This window comes from Oryzias latipes, chromosome 7, assembly GCF_053564925.1.
Source record: "Oryzias latipes strain Hd-rR chromosome 7, Olatipes_Hd-rR_3.1".
Taxonomy (NCBI): Eukaryota; Metazoa; Chordata; class Actinopteri; order Beloniformes; family Adrianichthyidae; genus Oryzias; species Oryzias latipes.
The window spans coordinates 2,232,930-2,255,450 of record NC_136243.1 but is presented as its reverse complement, the minus strand read 5'-3'; the positions used below and the strand labels follow the sequence as shown (position 1 = coordinate 2,255,450).

Genomic DNA, 22,521 nt, shown 5'->3' with positions numbered 1-22,521 from the left:
AAAGGAAGCAGGCAAAGACCAAACAGGATTAGACCGAGCACAGAGCCCTGCGGTACACCACTGCCGTGTGAGGATCCTTTTCATGAACCCAGATCAGATTAATCTGGTTCCTGTCATAGCAGGGACATGTTCCAGTCTCTGTACCAGATTAAGATCAGAAGCAGCACCAGGTCCACTCAGTCAGAACCATCATCACACACTCCTGACTCTGTAGCCTAATGCAGAATCGCACCCATTCTGCCGGCTGTTTTTCTCCCCCAGAGGAGAGAACATCCTGTGATGTGCCTCACCGGAAGCACTCTCAGACAGCAGAGAGCAGGGTGGAGGGGCGGGTGGAGGCTTTCATAACCAGGGAGGGAGTGGTAGAAAAAGGAAGCGCGGTTGCGGCGTGGCTGACAGAAAACGACAGATAGCATCAAGAAGAGATTGAGCGTCCGCTCAGCTGAGGCAGTCTGTCAGCTCTGCAGCTCCGCTTCAAGCTCACAGGATTTGGTGGCTCTCCTGTTTTCAGCACTGATCAGTTTGTGATACAGTGGGGAGGGGCCACGTGCTCCAAGCCCTTTACGCCCCCAAAAACCACTCAATTAAGACCTAAGTGCTGGGACCAGTTCTGCCGGGCTCCAGCAGGTCTCCAGCTGCATAAAAGGGATCATGTTGGGAATTCTGCTGATCAGGACCGGGTCATCTGCAGACTCCTTTAGAGCTTGGTGTCTTCTTCAGTATGAAAGCAGAAGTTTTAGGATGGCGTAACGTCTGTCTCACTTCAGCTGAGACTTTTCTGCTTCACTGAAGGTTGTGAACCTGCGGTTTTGTTCACTTGACTTTGACCTCCAGTGGCTCTTGCTGAGGTTCTGTTTTATGGAGGTCGAAAAGCGGCTCCTCGGCTCTGACCTTCAAAACCCGGTTACACGCCTCGTTCCCGACCGGAAGAACAGAACAGATTTTCTCAGCTTCTAAATCCCTAAATTGTATTTGGACCTTTAACCGAAGCCTGACGTCTCAGTTCTGCCGGGTCGACGCCCCACAGACACAGGAAGCTTCAGCTGTGACACATTTCAGGAGGTAGACCCCACCCATCCTGTGTCTGCCACGGCCGTTTCTTACACAGATGTACACCCAGACACGTGCTCACTCATGGGGGGAGCTGTCCCATGATGCTTTTCTCATGCAGGGAAACTTGTGACCACTGCGTGTGAGATGAGGAGCCTCAGACGTTGAAATGACACCTGGGCTAGAAGTCAGACCAGAACCGAATCTGGGGAATGCTGAAGGTGCAGCCTGACACACCTTTGCTGATCTTTATCGTGGGAGGGGGACTTCCTGTCCAGCCCATGATGTGGGAGGGGGCTGCAGCTGGGTTTATCATTAGCAGGAAGGTTTGCTGTTATCAGTGCAGCTCTGCCATAAAAGTGTCTCCCTCTGCCCCTAGTCAGGGTCTCCCGTGTGTGGGACAGATTACAGAGAAGTGACAACATGTCTGATGTTCACACCCGCTGAAGCCAGCCTGTGGCCCCCCAAGACAGACACAGCTGACTCTGTTTACACGGGAATTCCTAACTAACCCGCCTGTGTTCTTCTTTGCTCACTCACCTTCATATGCTGGTTTTTATGTCCCACAAGCCCCCACTGCTCAGGCCTTGCATGCTCAGCTGCCAGCTCTGCTACCCCCCCCCCCCATGCTTTCTGTCATCCAGGTTTCTGGGGACCGAATCTGGGCCTGCTGGAGAACCGCAGTGTTGGCAGCAGGCAGTCCACGAGACGAGGGCTGGCACGTGGCACACAGACATGCCCCAGCCAGCTCTGTGCGGGGGGGGGGCTTGACTGTAGCCCTCCAGCCCTGCTTTGCTGCAGTGATATGTAGGACAAATCCCATCATCTCTAGTTAACCCAGAAAACAACAGCACCGCTCTGCTCCTGCAGCGCCTGAAACGTCAAAAGAGCAAACGTGTGAAGACCCGCCCCCCCACCTGCAGGTCAGCCGCTTCAGACTCATCGTCTGCTTCAGGAGGTCAGGGCTGAAGCGGTTGGGGGTGGGGGACAGGTTAGATCAAGCTAGCAGACAGAGGAATTTGTGGCTCTATGCTCCTTGACTGCTTTGTCGCTAGGCGCCTCTGAGGGGCTTGATGGGGGGCTTTCAGCTAATGAAACGTTGGCCCCCAGTGTCTGAAGCAGAACAGAAGATCGCTCCCATTGGAAAAGTTTAGACTCAAGCTTCTAAAGACCATTAGCTCCTTAAGGAGAAAAACAAGTCAGCCATGGAGGGGCTTGGCATGAAAACAGGCTGCAGCCCCCAGCCGCTGTGTGATGCAGACATGCAGGCAGAGAGCAGGGATCTCCTGCAGCACAGAGGAGCACAGATGACTTCATCTGCAAACACAAGCCCACCTTTCCGTCTTCTGCCATCGTCAAAAATGACGATGGTGAGGTTAAGGGGGGGTCGTCTGCTATGAACTCATGTCCTGAGGCTTTTCCTCATGCGTCATGACCAAAGGGGAAATTCTTTTACTTCCTTTTGGAATTTGCTTTTTGAAAAAGAAAGATCGAATATATATATATATATAAAGTCATGTGACCATCCAGTGTCTAGAATGTTCTAAGAATGTTCCCTTTGGATTCTTTGGATGTGGAAAAACAACAGTGGTGAACTTTAGGAAACTAACATGTGAGTGGATTTGACATTCATTCTAGTTTACTTGTTTGTTTGGACACAGATTTCATTTCCACTTGATGATCTGGAAGAAATGCAAGAATCTGGAAAACTTCACTGTTCAGTAGCAATAATTTCTGTCTGAGTCTCACTGCTGGAAGTTTGGATGAAGATGATCTGGATCCATTTCAGCTCAGAGAATCAGATCGTTTAAAATGAACAAATATCAACCATTAATCAGATCAAGAAGCACAAATGACAAGAATCAAATCGTTGTCAAAACGACTGTGAGTCTCTGTTCTTCCTCTGGCATCGCCTCTCATTAAGGGGAAGAGCTGCTCAGATATCTTTTTATGTCTGAGAAAGGAATTCTGTTCTTTGTGTTAAAGTTCCTAGAATTAGATGTAAATAAATAAATATTTGAAATGAAAAGGGATGGAATCTCGGTCGTCATGGATACTCCTTCTAGCTTTAGGGGCACACTGAACTATGGGATGGACTAACTGTCTTTAGCAGTGTCTGAAGCTGAGCTTCCACTTAGCAGAGGCGAGTTTAGCCACGCAGAACATGTTAAACAGAAGAAAGCGTCTGCGATGCCGCCCTCGTGAATAAACCTCGTGTTCTATCACCGAACCTCGTCCTGACGGTGAACGCCGGTGTGTCGGTGTCACAGCTCTCAATGGCAATTAGCCAGTCAGTGTACAGTTTTACAGGTCAGCCTTGGAGTCAAACATGCCGTACATCTGCATTCTTTACATGACTGAGAAGCAATAAACGTGCTGGCTGTGTTTTCAGGACTGACTGTGACGATTATGTGACGCTTGTGTCAGAGTTGTTTCTCAGGAAGAGACTTCAGATTCTGTGAGGACACGCCCCCTCCCAGCCAGGCTGCAGAGAAACAGATGGAAACTGCAGCCTCCATGCAGGCGCAGGGTCCACAGAGCCATAGAGGTTTCAGTGTGGGAGTCCCAGGACAATGTCTCCACTCTGTAATCTTCATAGCAACCAGCGTTTACACTTTCCATGTCCATATTTAACCCTTGTACTGTCCTAGGCACTGTAACATTGGGAGTTGGCTCATCTAGACCCACTAGACACGTCAATGTAAGGGGGGGGTCACCTAAGATAGCACAAGGGTTAAACAGGACTTAGTGAAATGGTAAAATGCACCTTCAGAGAGCAGACGTGATGCTTTCAAGAGCCGCAGAACTTTTTTTCCAAAAATAAAATCAAACTCCAAATGGGCTTTCTGGACTTTTTTTCAATGAAATTTTTGCGTAATTAAAATCATTATTGAGGAGATCAGAAAGGTCAGTCTTTCGTCATCAGAGCTCTAAGAGCCATCAGTGTCAGCTTTAAAACAAAAGCTTTACAGTAATCAGATTTTTCTGCGGTTACTTCTCCAAACACACTCTTATTTTATTCCTCTTTATATGTCAGTCTCTGAAACCTGAAGTTTCTGCCAAACGCTGAAAAACCAAAGAAGGAGAAATGTCCTCTGTGTGTTTGGAGCAGAACAAGCAGCCACAGAGGGAATCTGAGGAAGAGGAGTCAGGAAGAGTTTAAAAATGTCTGCAGCGTGCTCAGAGGCCGGAGTGCACGTCTCCGTGACAGCCACAGCTCGGACAGACTGAGGTCACAGGGCCGGTCTGACAAACCCCGGCTTGTCTGTCTGCACCAGAGTATCAGTGTGTGACAGACTGACACACTTGCTGCCTCAGTCGCCTCCTGCCTCCTCTCTTGGCTGCTCATGAGCAAACACACCTAGCCGCAGAGTGTGCGCCACACAGCCAGGTCTGTGTGTGTGTGTGTGTGTGTGAGAACCAGAAATAGTCTTGTGCACGCATGCACACACACAAAGTCAATAGAAGACCTAAATTTAAACCCGGCAGCACTTCCAGAAAGCAGACACCTCTGCTAGTGTTTCCCTGTCACACACAGGACTATTGGTCTGTTTGACACTATTGGCTGCACTTCAGTTCCCTTTAGTGTCTGACTAAAATAATAATAATAATCATGGATTGGAGGTTACTGTGCCTTTCCAGACACTCGAAGCGTTTACAATGTGTCCATTATTCATTCTGCCCCGGGGCAGACTGACAGGGGCGGGCGGGGCTGCCCGCACGCACCAATGGCCCCTCTGGCCGTCGATCCTTCGATCGGCGGCCAACCTCCTCAACTACCTGAGCCACTGCTGCCCAACAACTAACGTGTTGCATTCACTGGACGTGAGACAAAGTCCTTCTTCCTGTTCTTCCGTCCGTCTCAAACACTACAGAACAAAGGTGGCTGAAGGAGGGATGGAATGGGAAGAAGCTGGATGCTGACCCATCTCAGACTTGTTTTTAGTCATTTCCTCTTTGCTGTACAAGTCCTGTAGTAATGTGTTCTAACAAAGAATTTTTTTTCTAATCTTTTTTTGTAGCTGTAGCTGATGTAGCTTGGTCTACTACATAAATGTCTTTTGCTCTTTCTTTTTTTTTTTTAGAAGCCTGAGTCAACCATAATTGGACCATAAACTAGACAATCATCATACATCTCTGTTTTTGGAATAAAATGGAAAAATGAAGCTGAATATTTATACACATGAGCTACAGAACATACAGTGAATTCAAAACGGTTTCTTTGTGTCTCTGAAGCGCAGGTGAAGCTGCTCAACAGAACAGCATCAACCGTAAATGATGACATGTTTTTCTTCTTTTTTTCCAGGCTTCTGACCCTATTCCAGCTAAAAAGTCAAAGCATGAAGAGGTGTCATCCCAGCCTCTGCTGAATGACGCAGACCAGCAGCAGGACTGGCTGCAGTCTCTTTCCACCCCCAAGGTTGGTACCGCTGCAACCAAGCAGGACACTGGATTTACAGTAGAACACTACAGTTCTACATGCAAACTGCAGAGCTGAGCAGCTGACAGCACAATGACAGGAGAAGAGGCTGCAGTTCAGGTCGATGGCATGGCCCCCCTGCACACAGGTCCTTATCCCTGGAGGAGTCCGGTTCCCCTTCGCCACAGACTCGTGACTTTCAAACCTCTAAAATCGTTGACGCATTGACGTTGGTTTCAGGCACGCTGATGCATTCAGGGTCATCACTGTTGCCTGGATAACTCTAAAGTCTCTGAGGGATCGTCATTCTGTCGACGTTAATGAAGATCTCTCTGATCTGCCCACGTCAGATCGCTCAACCTTCCCAAAGATTCTCGTCTGAAAGCGCAGACAGAGGAAGTGTGTGTGCTGAAGATGAGAAACAGCCCAGTTCATCTTCATCGGGTCATCAGGTTCTGACTCAGGGTTCTCTGAAATGAGGATGTTTGAAAACTATAAACTCAGCTTTAGATGTAGCCAAAAGCTGAAACTGAGTTTGGCGGGAAAATTGTATTTTTGCATGAAAAGAACTGTAGTGACAAAACAACGTCAGTGTCTCTTGTTGAGACAAGCCCACTAACTTTGTAGCGTTGAGTAATGTGTGATCAATATTATTTCAAAAATAAAACATTATTATGTATATATATTCTATTAGCCAATCAGACTCATGAGCGGGGGTCGTAACAATCTGAACCGCTGACACAGATTTTTTTTCATCTGGTTAGTCTAACCATGTTAGCGTCTAACAATGAGAAGAAATCTGTTCTCTTTGCAGAAATATAAAAATATTTACTGATGGAAAAAGAAAAAAAACAAAGAAAATAAAGAACAATGTCAAAACTATGGTTGTTTTTATCAGAAAAAGTGAACATTTTCTTTATCGCTGTCCCAGTGTCAGTTTCTGTAAGTGACTTTTATTTTTCCATTGTGTCTATTCCAGGGCATCAACGGCATTCAGCCGAGGCAGAGGCCCTCAGCCTTCCGGCCCTGGTCTCCTCACGTCTCTGCGGGTGATAAGGAGCCGTCCGGTCACCCCCTGGCCCTCCTCAGGGAGAGGTGAGCCCGTCTCAGACGTTGATCCGGGCTAACAAATGTCTGACTGAGAAGCAGCTGAAGGCAGCCGTGTGATTCTGCAGAGTTAGTCTGGGTGGTGCACAGGTTGGGGCCCACACCCGGCCAGCGATACCCCCTCCCTTTAGTGAAAGGAACACTCCTTGTTGGAATGGTTTTCGTCTTGCTTCTAGTGCGAGTCAGTCTTCATCCCAACTGTCTACTCTCCCCACAGTTTCTACAACTACAAGAGCCTGGAGAGCGCTGTGGCCCCCAATGTGGCGCTAACACCCCTGCCTCTTGGCAAGGTGGTCCCCAAGCCCCCGTCAGGACCCAGCACCACCAACCTGAGTGGAGCTGAGACCCCTGGTGAGAGCACCGAGTCTCGGCCTCGGAAGAGAAGAGCCACAGGGGAGGTCCCAGTGGTGGCACCAGAGGCCCCCTGCCCCCCGTCCTCCTCTGCCACCAAGCCGTCCCCACCTCCTGATGACAGGGACTCTGAGGTGGAGATCGAGGTGGAGAGCCGTGATGGGCGTAAGAACAAAATCCCGCCTTCTGCAGCAACCACCTTTCCCCCTCCCCCCTTTAACATCTCACTGTTCTTCCCGACAGTCACCTCCTCCACCTTGTCCTCGCCCTCCTTCACCTCCTCCAGCAGTTCAGCAAAGGACCTGAGCTCTCCGGGGGCGCAGGGGCCCATCTCCACCGTTACGTCAGCAGAAACCGCAGTCCCCCCCCCACCTGAGTCGGGGCTGGACTCAGAGCTGGAGAGCCTGAGGCAGGCGCTGGACGGGGGGCTGGACTCCAAAGAGTCCAAGGAAAAGTTCCTGCACGAGATTGTGAAGATGAGAGTGAAGCAGGAGGAGAAGCTGGGATCTGCCCTGCAGGCCAAGCGCAGCCTTCAGCAGGTACCCCTCCGTGCATCAGCATCTCCCACATGCACCCTTCCACGCCAACAGGGGAACGGACAAGTTCAGCCGGTTATCCAGGAGCAAGTCACATTCAGGAAAAATACTTTTTTTAATAAAAAAGGGCTTCTGAGGAGGCGTCCAAGTCTATCATTTTAGTCCTTGTGCTTTCCTAGGCTCTTTACCGCTGGGAGTTGGGTCATCCAGACCCACTAGACAGGGCGCTGAACCTTTTTTCTTCAATGATTTGTGATCTTCACTGGTGTCCATGGATTACATGAAATCTTTCCACCTTTATCCACCTTTGTCATGGTAGGGAGAACACGTCAATGGTCATCTTGACCCCATACGATAGCACAAGGGATAAAGCTGCGTTCATACTGAACACAATTGGGGTTGGACACCTCCCCTTTGCTGCGCAGCACATTCTCTGCTCATCTCCTGCCCAAAAATGTGTTCCTTTGCTTGACGCTGCAGCCAATCAAATTGTGCATTTTGTTTTTTTCAGTGAACTTCATGAAAATGTAAACCCGTTTCCTCTTCAGGGATGATAAGCATTTTGTACCACTCTGACAAAGGTTCACAAATGGTTCCTTCTTTGATTTTTCCTTCAAAAACCCAGAAATCAGAGTTGTTTTAGTCATGCATTTGCCTGAAATGATTTATAGAAAAAAAGAAGCAACAAAATAAAAATTATTACCAACAATACAGTAAAAACAGACTTGAAGCCAGAAGGTCAGAAAGTTGGGCTGCTCTGCATGGTTGTGCGGCTTTGCTGCTCCGTGACAGGAAGACCACCCCAAAATATTTGTTTGTTGAAGGCAAGCGTGGCGTTTCCTCTGGGTCCGTGCTTTCCAACTATGTCAGCTGGTACTTTCCCTGGCATAACCAGAGACATTGAAGTGGCGTTTAGGGAGAGAACCAAAAGGCAAACGCCAAGGACAGTCATGGAAACAGGACCATTGTCGAAACCAACATGTCATAAGTGTGTATTCAACTGAATAACCTCCAGGAATGTGGAATAGTCAGTGCCATTGCATCATTTGTTTGTTTTGAAGAAAAACACACGGGGCCGGTTTGGATCTCCACAGTAGCTGCTTTTCCATTGACATGAAATTACACACATTGGATTTGTGATAATAATTTTGACTAATGCATAAACACCACAATTTGGAAAAAAATTGCGTTTATGGAAAAAGGTTTTGGCGCTTGGAGGAGGCGGTTTTTGAGGCGTATTGTAATTGACATATTTTGCAAAACCGCAATGGAAACACTTTTTTGAAATGACATGATTGAGATAGTGATGGCAACACACTTCTTGGTAGGAACTGGGGGCCTTGGCCGCTGCACAGCGGCCACCACCAGAGGTCCCACAGCATCACACAACTCATCAAATGTTGAGTGTGTCATGTGGAATTGTTGGATCTACAGCTCCTCTTTAAAGTCACCAACCACCATTTCCCAAAATGGCTTAATCCGTAGCCCTTCCCACATTAAGGCTGGTTTTGAAGGCGATCGGTCATCAATCACACGGTCTAGTTCACACTAATGTTGCTTGGATTTGCTTGCGACTGTCTGCAAGAACTTTGTTCTTATGAATTGATCTTCCTTTCGTGTTTATTTTTGACATAAACGACATCCTGGTCATCCACTTGCTGCGTCTGCGCTGAGGCAGAGGAGGGTGGTCTGTCCGTCCAGTAAGCAGAAACAGGCAAGAAACAGGGGAGTTGCATTTTCTCGTCTAGAGCAAAATATGAGATACATCCAGATGAGACATAAGATCTTTCAGTCTAGCTTTATTTTTATATTGTCTGCTCCCTCTCTCTGTGTCTTTGTGTGAAGATAAGTTTTTCCTTTAACTTCTACAGTTAAGTTTTCATCATCTTCCGTGTTAAAACGACATTTTCATGGACCGAGTTGCTCTGCAATCGCATGCTCTAGTCCACCCCACCCCATCTAAAGGCTCTAGATGGCAGTACTGACTGCTTTGTTGTAGTAGGAGCTGATGTGTCGATCTGTCACAGTTGTTGATGTTTTCTTTGGAAGCGTGCATGTCGGCATATGTAGGCTGGGGGGAAATTTGGATTCAGACTGTCAGGGTGCATTCTTTACAGAGTTTCATTGAAGGTGCTTGACCTTACAGACCATATGGTGCCGTGGACAAAGCTTTAATGTGTTATCTCTAACAGGATTTAGGCTAGATTAGGCTTTATTTGTACACATGACTACATTATTTTTTCACCACACTTCTTAAGAGTAGGCCGGGCTTTGCTGAGCGAGGCTCTGCCAGGCTCACTGCGGTCCATTCAGAGTTGACTGAATGAGTTATAGCAGATTAGAACCTTTCACTTTGTGTCCCCCAAAAGACTTTCCCTTTTCTTCGTTATATTTCTAGAAATGGTGGTTGCAGGTGCATGCTTGCTCGTGGTTGCTTCAGATAAACTCGACATACCTTTAGCACTGCAGGGTGTTTCTGAGCGTAAGAGCTGCAGGATCTAACAGGACCTCCAGGCTTTTCCTTTGGTCTGGGATGGAGCTGGCGGCTCTAGATTGTGCTAAAACTGGACTTATTGTGGCTGCTGTTTTTGATGGCTGCTGCTTCCCTTCAGCATCTCAGTGGACTTCAGAAGAGCAAACCAACAGCAGAGAGGAGCAATCATGGTTTCCTGCTTCCAGCCGGTTCAAATGTGCAGCATAGACGGAAAGCAAGGAGTCAGTAAGGGAGCACTCTCAAATGTCTAGACTTCCTCTTCATTCTTGTTTGGATCAGAGTGAAAGTGGAAAATCAGTCATTCTGACTTTGCTTTGCATAAGGTGGCCAGAGATAACAGTCAGAGCGGATGTTGCTGCTGAGGCGAAGGCCGGACTTCCACTTTTATTTCTGTTCTTGGACTGAGAACAAGGCCGAGCGGGAACGCGAAGACGGCCTCCATGACACTTTCACTCTCCGTGAGAAAGAGGCAGCGCTCGTTTAAGCGTTGAAACACTCACAGTGCATGAATGCAACGCTGACAGGTCAACAAAGCCTGACGACAGACACTGCAGGTTCCCATGAGAGGCGCTGGGCGTTTCCACAGCTGGACACTCCCCTCGTGACCAAGGAGTGAGACATGTAGCCTCCGCAGACCCCGACCTGCCCACTGCCTGGCCTCAGTGTGAACAGTGATGGGATCCTGACAGATGAATCCACATGGTTTATCTGTGTTCCATAAGTCTTTCCTCTGCAGGCATTCACTTGACAGCTGGTCCCGTCTCTTTCCTTCAGGAGCTGGAGTTCTTGCGCGTGGCCAAGAAGGAGAAGCTGCGTGAGGCCACCGAGGCCAAGCGCAACCTGAGGAAGGAGATCGAGCGCCTGCGAGCCGAGAGCGAGAAGAAGATGAAGGAGGCCAACGAGTCTCGGATGCGCCTGAAGAGGGAGCTGGAGCAGGCGCGACAGCTGAGGATCTGCGACAAGGGCTGCGAGGCCGGGCGGCTCCGCGCCAAGTACTCAGCGCAGGTGAGTTTAATGCAGCAACTGGACCGCAAAAAGGCTCAGACGAGGACAGAGGGAGACAGATTCTTCCTTCACATGCACTGAAGGCAGCAGCAGACACGTTTCCTGTGCTACAGTTCAAATAAGTGGGTGTGTTATCATAGCCCCCCCAGAGGAAACGGAAACACAAGTCAGCGTCCCTCTGGCATCATGGGAAATGCAGATTAGACAAAACAAGAGGAAGGTTTGCTTCCCAGCTGCGCCAGCATCCGTCCCTGCTGAGACTGCAGCCTTTGGGGATGAAAACCTGACAAACGCGCACTGGACCATCCGTGGGGTAACGTCAGTAGCAGAACCGGTCCAGTTCAGTCCGGTCCGGTCATGCTCTGATCCTCATTTCCGCAGTACAAAGCAGGAGTACAGAGTGTCACTCTGATCATGAACGTACATCAAGAGCTGTAGGCCCTTTTGAGTTTCACAGGCATCTCAGAGAGTCTCATCAAATCAACAGACAAAGCTTCAAAATGATCAGCTCTTAGCTATTTCCTGTTTTCATGGCTCTTTCGCCTTCTCCAGAGTTTACAAAAATTCTTGTTCAACTGATCCGATCAGTCATTACAAACTGGATTTGAACAGATATGGAAGAAGAAACAGTTGAGACACATTCAGTTGTTAGCATTAGCATGAGTCACACCTGTTGACCAACTACAACACTACGGAGGAAGACATGGCTTCACAAGATAAAACAGAGTTTTGGAATTATTCCACTCAACCATTGGGGGCTTTTGCAGCAATAAACAACAAACGAGGCAAACAGCAAATAATGTTTTCACATAACTATAGTTTTCAGTATATTATATATTGTTTGTTTTTTTTTCAAAATTTTATTTATGAGCATTGAGAATGTTATAAAACAGTACATTTAAATTCACTTAGGGCCAGTTTTGAACCCATGACATATCTCCATTCTCAACAATTATTTTCCTTTTTTTCAATAACATAACTTAGTATCTAACAAGACACAAAACAGGGAACAGCGGATGCATTATTAGGGAGGGAGGGAAGTTTAAAAATAAAAATAATAATAATAATATAAAATAAAACATTCATCTTGATTATCAATACAAGCCAGACATGTCCATTACCTCCATTTGTTGTAAATTATTAACATAAAATATCCATTGTGACCATATCTTCAAAATTTTGGGCATCTCTATCCGAAGTGAGTAGGTTAGTCTTTCCATCTGACAGATTTCATTTACAATGTCTATCCAACTGTCCACTCTGGGTATAGTGGGGAGGAGTTTATATATTGTTTTTTATTCTTGGTTCCTTAAAGAGCTTCAGCGATTAATAATATAGTTTGAATTCCTTTGTAAATATTCTACATTTTGGGGAGGTCTTTGTATTTTTACATTTGTGTCTGTTGAATTTAGCAAGGTAAAGGATTATGTTTAAGTAGACTTTTTCTCATTTATTTTCTACTCTGATGATGTTTAATAAAACTGTTGGCAGTTGTAAAAGTGAAAGTAGTTTCCAGCCAGTTATGTAGTTCTTTTCAAAATATTTAATGTTTCTCTACATATAGCATATTCTTGTTTATATTACATCGTAAAATTAATAGTTTTTCAGATGGATAGATGACATTTAGTATTTTAAAATGAGTTTCTGTAACTTTAACAAAAGTGGGAATTTTAAGAAATGCATTCTTAATTTATTCACTATTTCTTGATCAAATTTATGTAAAATGTTATTTTTGTCTATTTTGCAGCATAAATATTGCAGTTTAAGGTCATTTTTATTAATTGATTACTACATTTATTTCCATATTCTTTGTATTAATAATGATGGCAATAGTGGTGTCATGGCTTGATATAACAGTATACCTTTTATTACATGAATATATCCCAACAGAATAGCTTTGATGACTTTAGTATTGTTGCATTTGTTTGGCCTAAAATTATATTTCTGACAGAACTGCTCATAGCTGAGAAAATGAGCCGTACCATTCAACATATGAAGTACAGACCAAATGTTCTGCTCATACCATTCACTAAAAAAAAGGTGATTTGTTCTCATGTAATATCTATCTATTGTTCCACAATGTATAACAGAATGTGGGAAAAATTATGAACATAGATCACTTTCCAGTAGAGCAGAATTTGTTTGTAAAAGTTTGATAATTTAGCTGGTAATTTGTTCATATTGATATCTGCTCTAAGAGGAAATTCCAACCCTCCCATTTTATTAAAAATGAATGGAGGGACACAGAACCAAAAGGAGTGAATGTCTTTGAGCCAAGACTTTTTTTTATCCTAACTTTTCCTGTCCAACACAAACAGATGAGAGCTGAAAGCCTCTTGTGTTGGACAACAGGGGTTATGAATCTTCTGACACACTATGTGTGTTTTTGAATAAACCCCTTTTGTAGTTTATACTAAATGTTATTCATATTAATTATATGTGTAAAAGTTTTTTGTTGGACTGGACGGAAAAGAAAAGGAGGGAAGAAGAGAGAGGGCTGGTTGATTATAGAGGGGGGGGGGGATCATAAGGCATCAAGTTGCTTATAATCATTACGGTCAGGTTCAGATGTAATACAAATCTAGAAGGGGCGGGGCCTGTCCACACACACTCGAATGTTACAAACATACCTGTTGGCTCCAAAAATGTTCACATACAGACAAGTCCACATGTACAGAATGCGTTCACACACACACACACACACACAACATTTTTTTCTTAAGTTACCTAACGCTCAAACTAGCAGCATAACCATTACAGTGCTTTGATTTGAACTTCACTCACATTTCTTAAAGTTATGGCTCACTCACATATTTAGGGCAAACCTTTTTGTCCGTTACTAAAGGCATGTGGGCCCCTGAACATAGTCTTTATACCATCTTCTCTGGCATTCTCCATTTTGGGCCACACAGCCATTCATGCCTCCTGGTCCTACTTGGTCAGGTCTTCAGCAAAGCGAAGGTTCAGGTCTCTACAGATGTGGTGAAGTTTGCTGGTCCTCCAGAGTTCGTCTCTGAAGCTGAAGCTGAACTGCAGGGCGATCTGGCGTGGAAGGCAGTTCTTGGCCGGACCCAGGCGATGAACAGAGTCTAGGATGATGTCTATTTATTTTTTCCAAAGTGGAAAGGTGATTTCTCCATTTTCTTCTTTCAGTGAGCCTCAGGTCTTAGGCCTCAACGTCTTTTATACTTTATACGTGTTTGTTTCTTTACCAGCTCCATATTTTGAGTTTTCAGCTCTTCCACCTCTGTAACCCTTGTGCTATCCCACGGGGTCAAAATGACCATTGACGTGTTCTCCCTACCATGACAAAGGTGGATAAAGGTGGAAAGATTTCATGTAATTCATGGACACCAGTGAAGATCACAAATCATTGAAGAAAAAAGGTTCAGAGCACTGTCTAGTGGGTCTAGATGACCCAACTCCCAATGTTAAAGTGCCTAGGATAGCACAAGGGCTAGACAGCTTCTTCTTTTCTTCCTTGCAGACTTTGATTTCGTCAGAGTTGAACTCCACTGCTGTGAGTTTGGTTTCAACTCCACCTTAAGTTCTTCCATTACAATCTTTAGTGAGTCTATGGCTGCTAAAAGCTTTGGATTTGAAGTTTCGGGGTCCGTCTTTGCTTTTATCTCTGTGTTTCAGTCTTTTCAGATGAGCCACTTGTTATGCTGATGAAGTGAGGTTTTTTTTTTCATACCACTATTGTCTGTCTCCATTTTGTCAGTGTCGCAGTAGTCATGCGTCTGAAGAGCTTTTTGTTTAGCGTTTCCTTTAGCTGTTGCCATTTTGAGGAAAACAGACCTGTCAAGTATTCAATTTCTTGTTCCTTAGTCGTATTTTGGTTTATAATCGTCTTACCACACACTTTTCTTGGTTAGTTGGTGAGTAAAGTTTGTTAAAAGGGAGATTTGGGTTTGCTGCATGGAGAAGTTGCTATACGACCGCTCCCTCTAGCATGTGTACATTCTATCGACTGTAGATGAGAACTGGACAAAGTGATCCCCCCCTTCGCGTTCCAAACACCAAGTACTTTCCGGCTTCGTTCTTTTGGTCAGAATAACCATTCTTTCTCTGATATCTTTTTTAACATCTTCTTGCTAATCCTAATATTTTTTTCTTGATATTTTTTCTTTATCACAAGCTATTCAAGTTAAAAAATGGCCAATCAGATGGGTCAATAAAAGCATGCCCGCTGGCCCCCACTTCAATGTTTGATTGACAGATTCTCCCGAGCCGCTTTCAGTGGGTGTGGTCTTTCAACAAGCATGATTGGCAACAGTAGTTGCCACAGAAACGTTGACTCAGACCGACTCGGACCAATCACTGTTTACTTACGTCCTCTGGCTCCAACATGACGACATCCGTATCATGGAGAAATGGCCACTAAACTGGTTTTGTTTTGCTGGAGCCGGAGGTGAACCATTCTCTACGCGTGACGTCACGCGATCCGTTCAGTTCTCTCATACAGTCTTATCTTACTCAGTTCACAGTTTAGTTCACACTGATAAGCAACTTTTATATTCTTCTAACTGTCTTTTACTTTTATGCTCACTTGATTGAAACTTTAGTATAAACTGTACCAATGCTTGCAAATAATTGAGCTTTTTTTTCCTCTTTTGTCTTTTCTTATTAGCCATTAATGCTGCGTTTACGTTAGCATCTTTAGCATTGAGACATTTTTTTGGCTGTTGTGTACCTTCTCCAGTTAATTTCCAAAATATCTTTTAAAACATTTTTTATACAAAAACACTGGTAAAAAAAAATTCAAGTCCTTTTACAGCTAAACTTTTTATAATTTTGAGCATCTGTTGCATATTCCTTCATGTATTTTAGCTTTCTGTCACATTTAGCAAAATATTTGCACACCGCTAAACAATGTTTGGATTCTTTGAAATTGTTTGACTTTGTGTTCTTATTTTTAGCTAATCTTTTAGTGCTTTTAGCATTTTTGGCTTCAAATGTCTTTTTGAAATAGTTCCTTATTCAACAGATTCTGTATTTAGCACATTTCAAAGCTTTTAAATTGTTTCACTTTTTTCAGCTGATTTAATTTCATTAAAGTTTAGCAGGAGACGTATTTTATCAAAGGAAGCACATGATTTCATATTATTTCAGCATCCTGCACCAGTCCATCCTTTAGCCTAAAGCGCTCAGGTTGGATGTCATGGCTGTGATCACGTTCCTGCTCTCTTACCCTGTTTCCCACTTTCTCCTTCAGATTGAAGACCTACAGATGAAGCTGCAACATGCAGATGCAGACCGCGATCAGCTCCGAGCCGACCTCCTGCGGGAGCGGGAGGCCAGGGAGCACCTGGAAAAAGTGGTGAGGGAGCTACAGCACCAACTGTGGCCCAAACCCAACAGCAAAGACAAGGAAGTGCACGCCAACAAGTGAACCAGCAGTGGACTCATAGCCATCCAAGCCCCAGCCCCAGCCCCTCCCACCTGCATCATCTCACTCCACATTTACACCGCTGTTCCTTCAACCGGCAGAGCGGATGGGAGAGCGTGCACTGAGCCAGCTCACACATGGACCAGGAAAGGAGCTGGAAGCTCAGAAACGTCCATGAGAGCTGAGACCGCTTGATGACCCGTCTTCTCTTTCATCCTCACTTCAACAAAAAAATATGGAGTTTCCTGCAAATTAGGATTAACAAATAAACAGTTAAGTTGAAGTTCCTATTGTCAGCACTTGTTAAGACGATCAGGTCCCACAGACTCAGTTTTCCATCCCATAATTCTCCTCTGGACTAGACATGAGTGTGGCCTCAGTTCCCCCGAACATCTGAACGCTTTTCTTGCCTCCATTGTCCTTGGATTGGGTAAACACTTATCAAAACCACGCAATGTTTGTTTTAGCAAGTTAAAGTCTGTAAATAGGATTCTTTTGTACTTCACAGTAATGAATGGCACTTTGTCATAAGAGAAAACTGTCTGAATGCATCTTCCTCCCACCCTCTCTCTTTGATGTCGCCACATTGGTGCAGCTGCTGCCACATCTGCTGATCCGGCGCAGAGACTGAGCTGCCACTCATTCCGAAAAATCATCCTGTAAATACGGAGAATGTGAGCTGGATTCTGAGAATCAGGAGGCGGAGCGTGTGGAGCGGTGGCAGTCTGAATGTACGTTGTGTTGATGCTGTTTTTGCTTCGGTTGTTTTTAACGTGCAGGTATTTTATTGCTCGTCTGTTATGGTCACTTTTTCTCCTCCAATAGAAAACTCATATTTTGCTTTATGCATGAATTCTGAGAAGCTTTGCCATACATATAGTCAGTTATTGGGCATTGATACTGTACATTTAAGGATTTTATTGTGTTATACCGTATGAAATGAGTTATTCTGCAGAGAAAGAATTATCTTAACAAAAAAAAGCCATGAGCTGTTTTAGGAAAAAAAGCTTTACACAAGAAATGTAACAATAAATAACGGAAATCAATGCAATGCTGGAAAAGCTCAAGTGCCTGGATGAGGGCGAAAGGCTTCCAGGGAAGGAAAACTGATGAGAAAGCTGTGAGGAAGAGTGCTTCTCATCAACTTTCTGATTGCAGGTTCCAAATTAAGAGTCCCTCTTTTGCTCCGCAGCTTTTTGAACACTGCAAATTTGAAGAGGCTTAGTTGTTTATTTTTCCACTCGGATAAACGTTTTACAAATGATAAAGATGTAATAACTAGACAGGTATCACTTTAGCAGGTAGACTTACATTTTTGTAGTCAATATATCTTAAAAAGTGTCTTCACTGATTTTATCATCTAGTCAGAAAGTCTGTCTGTGATACCTGTGAGGTCGTCGTCTTTATCACTTGTCATCATACGGTTGTTAACGTTACCATAACGTTCTTAGTGTTTTTGCAGTGAATCAGTATTCTAGTTTACAGGAGGTTTCTTCTCCTTGAGAGCAGAGAACAAACGATGCCTCATCCCTCTTTCAGATCCAGACATGCAGTTTATATAGAAGCTTTCCGTCTGGAAGCCACTTTTTACCTGACTCTGAAGCCTGCAGGACAACCTGAAATTGGTACATTTTCTAGTTTTTATGCTCAAAAGTGTTGCTTTTCTATGAAAACATTTCAGGAAAAAAAAAAACGTTTGGTCCTGCGTTCTCCTGATAAAAAAATTGAAAAAAGTAATTTTAACCATGTTTTCTAAAGGAAAATGATTTTTAATAAGTGAATAAATAATGAGCAGTAAGCAGCAATAAGGAGAGAAAATACTAGCCACATTTGAATTTATACCTGTAAATATTTTCTTTTGCATTTGCAATATTGTGTAATATATGTACATGGTGTTTCCTTTTTCAAAAAGATATCTTTTCTTACAATAGCTGTTTTTCTTTTTTTAAGTTTGTGTTTTAGCTGAACTGTTTGGGAAGCAGGAATGCCGTGCGGAAGAGAATATTCCCTCTGTTAATCCTCTTTTTTACTGCAGAGTCTTTGTACTGAATGTTTTTATTTCCATGCATAATTCTAACCGGATCCTTGGGTTCACGTGGACGTCTTCACCTCCACCCTTGTGCTTTTCTTTAGCTCGCTGCTGCTGCTGTGGCAGAACTTTGTGTAGAATCCAGGCGTTCCCCTTTATTAATGCCACATGTTTGTTATGATGAGAAGCTTGGCTTAATCACCATATCATTTGTCTCCACCCCCATCACTGCCCCCCTCTAACGACACAGATTATATTGTAAAGTAAAGGACTTTATGAGATTATGTTTGAAAATAGCTTTGCTTATATCCTACAGTGACTGAATGTACAGTGTATAGATGCATTACCAGAAATAAAGTTGTTTGTCCAGATTGAAAGAACAGTTTTGGATTTTTTTTTTTTATCTGTAACTGATTTCATTGATATGATCAATTAGCCAGGATTGACAGCTGAGAGCGTCTGGAGGTTTTCTTCCAGACTACACTTACAGAGCAGCAAAGAAGAACCATTTAGACGCAGAAATGCCAAATCCAGAGAACAGATGGGTATTTACATGAAAATATAGACCCAACTCTCACCTCCATTCGATTTAAAAAAATGCCCCCTCACACACACACAGCAGGTCTTAGAGATTTGTGACTCCATCATGACCCCCATGGGGGGCAGTTGATCCAGTGAGATGATGCAGGAAAAGACTTCAGAAACCAAAACATGACATGGAGGTCAAAGGACATTTGCTCTCTCTTGCAACCTGACTCCAGTGGTGTTTGGATGAACTGCAATATTTGGTTTCTGCGAGTTCTGGAACGGCAGGAGGCGCTCAGTCATCAACCAAGATAAAAGAAATGTTCCTGTTTCCAGAACAGACTAAAGTAACCCTTGTGCTATCCTAGGAACTTTATTGGGAGTTGGGTCATCTAGACCTACTAGACAGTGCGCTGAACATTTTTTCTTCAATGATTTGTGATCTTCAGTGGTGTCCATGGATTACATGATATCTTTCCACCTTTATCCACCTTTGTCATGGTAGGGAGAACACGTCAATGGAAGGGGGGGGGTCATCTAAGATAGCACAAGGGATATGGCATCAATTCTTAAAGATTGATGCAACAGATGGGTGACTTGTCCAGGGTGAGCTCCACCTTCACCTGACAGCAGCTGGGATAGGCTCCAGCAACTCCATGACTAGGAATTAAGCGGGATTGGAAGGTGGACAAATTGAGTTTTTACAACTGCAAACTTTTACCACAGTTTCCATGACCTTTCAGTTCCAGTTCACAAAAATCACATCCTTTATTATGCAAACAAATATTTTGGATTTGTATTTAGTTGTTGTTATTTGATTTCTTTTTATGCTACATTTTTTTCTGTTTCTGATCAAACAGACAGAGGAGCTCACTTCCGCTGCCTGCAGTCAAAACGTCCACTGAAAAATCTGCCATCTGTTTTGTTTCTTTTTTCAGAAACAGCTATTTTGAAGTAAAACTCTCCGGTTCTGAACCACATTCTTCTCTGAATCTGTTTGGGATTTTTTTCCAAAGTTAGTTGATTCCAGCACACCAACAGTGAGGATGAAAACTTTCTGCACCTTGTCGACTGCTAGCTTTAGCATCAACTGCTTGAACTATGTATAAAAATAGCAGAGGATCTGTCAATCAAACATCTCAAATGTTTGAGGTGGGGACAGCGGGCACCACATGCTTTAACTGAGGCTTTTGATTGGTCAGTTCATAAATTGAAACAAAAAAAAAAATCATGAAAAAAATTAGGATTATCGAAACATGTTAAAAAGGTATCAGAGTAGGAATTATTATTCTGACCAATAGAATGACTGATAACAGCTGTTTATTTAAGCTACGGGGTTTGGGCGTCTTGGACAAACAGGCACTTCCTGTTTGGAACGCCATTGGGGAGAGGTCACTCAGTCCAGTTCTCTTCTACAGTCATGGTGAACTTCTGAGCTGCTGAGACCCCTAACCCTCCTCATCGTGCACTGACATGGGTCTGGGATGTACAGGACGAACCATGTTTACATCCAAACTTCCTGATCGCAGTTCTAAACCTACTGAAAACAGTGAATATGTTCTTGCACTAAGTTTCTATCAGAGGTCGCTGTGTTCAAGTTGACTGATGACATCAAAACCGAGGATCATCATTCTCATGGCCCAAAAAAGCACCGAGGACCTCCCATGTGGTCCCACACGCACCGTGGTGCTGGTGTTTGATGTCGATGGAATGGATTTAACAATTATCAGGTCAATCGTTTCTAAGCGACTCTTGGGTTAACTCTCATGCTGTAAACTGGTTTGATTACATACGTTTGATAAGATCAGCCGATCCTCTTTACACTAAAGAAAGCTGCAGAGCGGGGTGTTTCGGTGTTGCAGTCCTTGTAAACATTTGTTGCAATCCCCTGATTTGTTTACTTGTGATGCAAGTAAAACACAGCAATTTGGTTTTTCATTTCTGCTATGGTATAAACTATGACTTCCAGCTGCTCAGCAGGAATCAAAGTCCCACTCCAATCATCTGTTAAAACGAGTCCCCCTAAGATGAAAATGCATTTTTGTGAGTTTTTGACATGTACTTGTGGCATTTGTCTCACGAAAGAGAACAAATGTAATCATTTCATTTCATTAACATTTCTGAGTGTGCTGTCCTCACAACACGTGACTTGATGCTGCCAGACAGACAGCCAACAAATACAAGTACCTCCAAGTGGGTTTGAGTTGCTTCTTCAACTTCTTTTCTTCTTGAAAAACACTTACATTATACTATTATGTAACTGATATAAAACAGGGAAAAGGTGTTCACAGACATTCCATTAAAAAGTAGGACAAACCTATTGCCAATTCACAGCTTGTGAGAAACACTTTAAGATACACAACAAACAGTTAAACAACTTCCTAAAAAACATTAACAACGTATAAACAACTCACAAAGACGGAAAATTCTCAAGGCTCGCACCACAGCGCCAACTCAGCACGAACATCTCTGTGAAAATGTGTTCAAATAAACCTACAAACGCATGGTGAGAGCACTCACTCTGACACAAATTTAGATGAAAACCTAACAGAAACGACAGATGTCTCACTTTGATAATTATCCAAAAACGAACTGTTAAACACAGTTTTCATAAAAGAAAATGCTTCTTTTGATAACTTCATTTAAGGCACCACACTGAGTATTTCTACATTTAAATTGCTGTCAACCAACTGTCACAACGCTTTGTTTAAATTAACGTGTGACGTCCACAAGCTTACGTGCCAGACAAGGCTGGATTTTGTTGTTGGCTGGACGTATTTAAAATTAAACTTAAAGTCCCAAATGTGTTCTCCGCATTTGTGTTCTCCGTCTGACCGAGGGTAAATACTTGCTATCTCGCATCAACCAGAGAGGGTAAAAATAAAAACAAGAATAAAATCAGGAGACCTTTTCTATTGTCCCAAAACCGGCAGACGGCTGGATCTAAAAGCAACAGGTTTATTAGCCCAGCTAAAAGTCAACAAAGCTAAATCAGGGTCAAGCAGGCAGGGGTCAATAACAGGCATAAGGTCAGAGGATAGACAGGATGGTCAAAATACAGGCAGGGTCAGGGCAGGCAAACAGAGTCAGAACAGGGTCAGTGTCATAATTCTCAGGCAGGACAGACCCAGACGCTGAAACCCAGAATGATAACACAGATGAGTGGCTTGGTAAATAGATTTTAATCTCAATGGAGATAACTGGATTATTTTGACAGGATGGCAATCCAGACTGGAATGAGGCTCGTGACGTGGCTGGAGGTAATATCACGGCTGATAATTCCTGACATCCTCAGAGGTAGGGATGGGTATCGTTAAGGTTTTAACGGTACTACTACTCTTATCGATACATTTTGAGAACGAAAAATAAATAAATAACAAATTAAGAACATAAAGTATTTTATTTCCTCATTATGCAACAACACTGTTTTTTTAACAAACAATTTTACTTTATACATGAGAATGTTCCAGACAGGATATTCATTTTAATTATTTAATCTAATTATTTTTATTCTTTATGAGCGTGATGTTTCCTTTGATCTTTTGTCCATTTTCCACAACCTTGAAAAGACTTTTCTGTCTGTCAAACACCAGAGTTAAGATGAATGAGATG

At 43.7% G+C, this 22,521-nt stretch overlaps 1 protein-coding gene across 2 annotated transcripts in view; it reads left to right on the top strand.

Moving 5' to 3' along the window:
• The window catches only part of skia (SKI proto-oncogene a), a 62,413-nt gene extending 43,649 nt beyond the window's left edge, over positions 1 to 18,764 (top strand). The window contains exons 2-7 of one of the 2 annotated variants that reach the window (XM_023957090.2): positions 5,357 to 5,470; positions 6,450 to 6,565; positions 6,795 to 7,093; positions 7,172 to 7,467; positions 10,733 to 10,963; positions 16,182 to 18,764. In XM_023957090.2, coding sequence (XP_023812858.1) covers positions 5,357 to 5,470; positions 6,450 to 6,565; positions 6,795 to 7,093; positions 7,172 to 7,467; positions 10,733 to 10,963; positions 16,182 to 16,358 — 1,233 coding nt within the window. In that variant the 3' untranslated portion in view covers positions 16,359 to 18,764. The remainder of the gene's footprint in view (positions 1 to 5,356; positions 5,471 to 6,449; positions 6,566 to 6,794; positions 7,094 to 7,171; positions 7,468 to 10,732; positions 10,964 to 16,181) is intronic. The other variant, XM_078950027.1, reaches the window with a different exon arrangement.
• Positions 18,765 to 22,521: the final 3,757 nt, after the last annotated feature.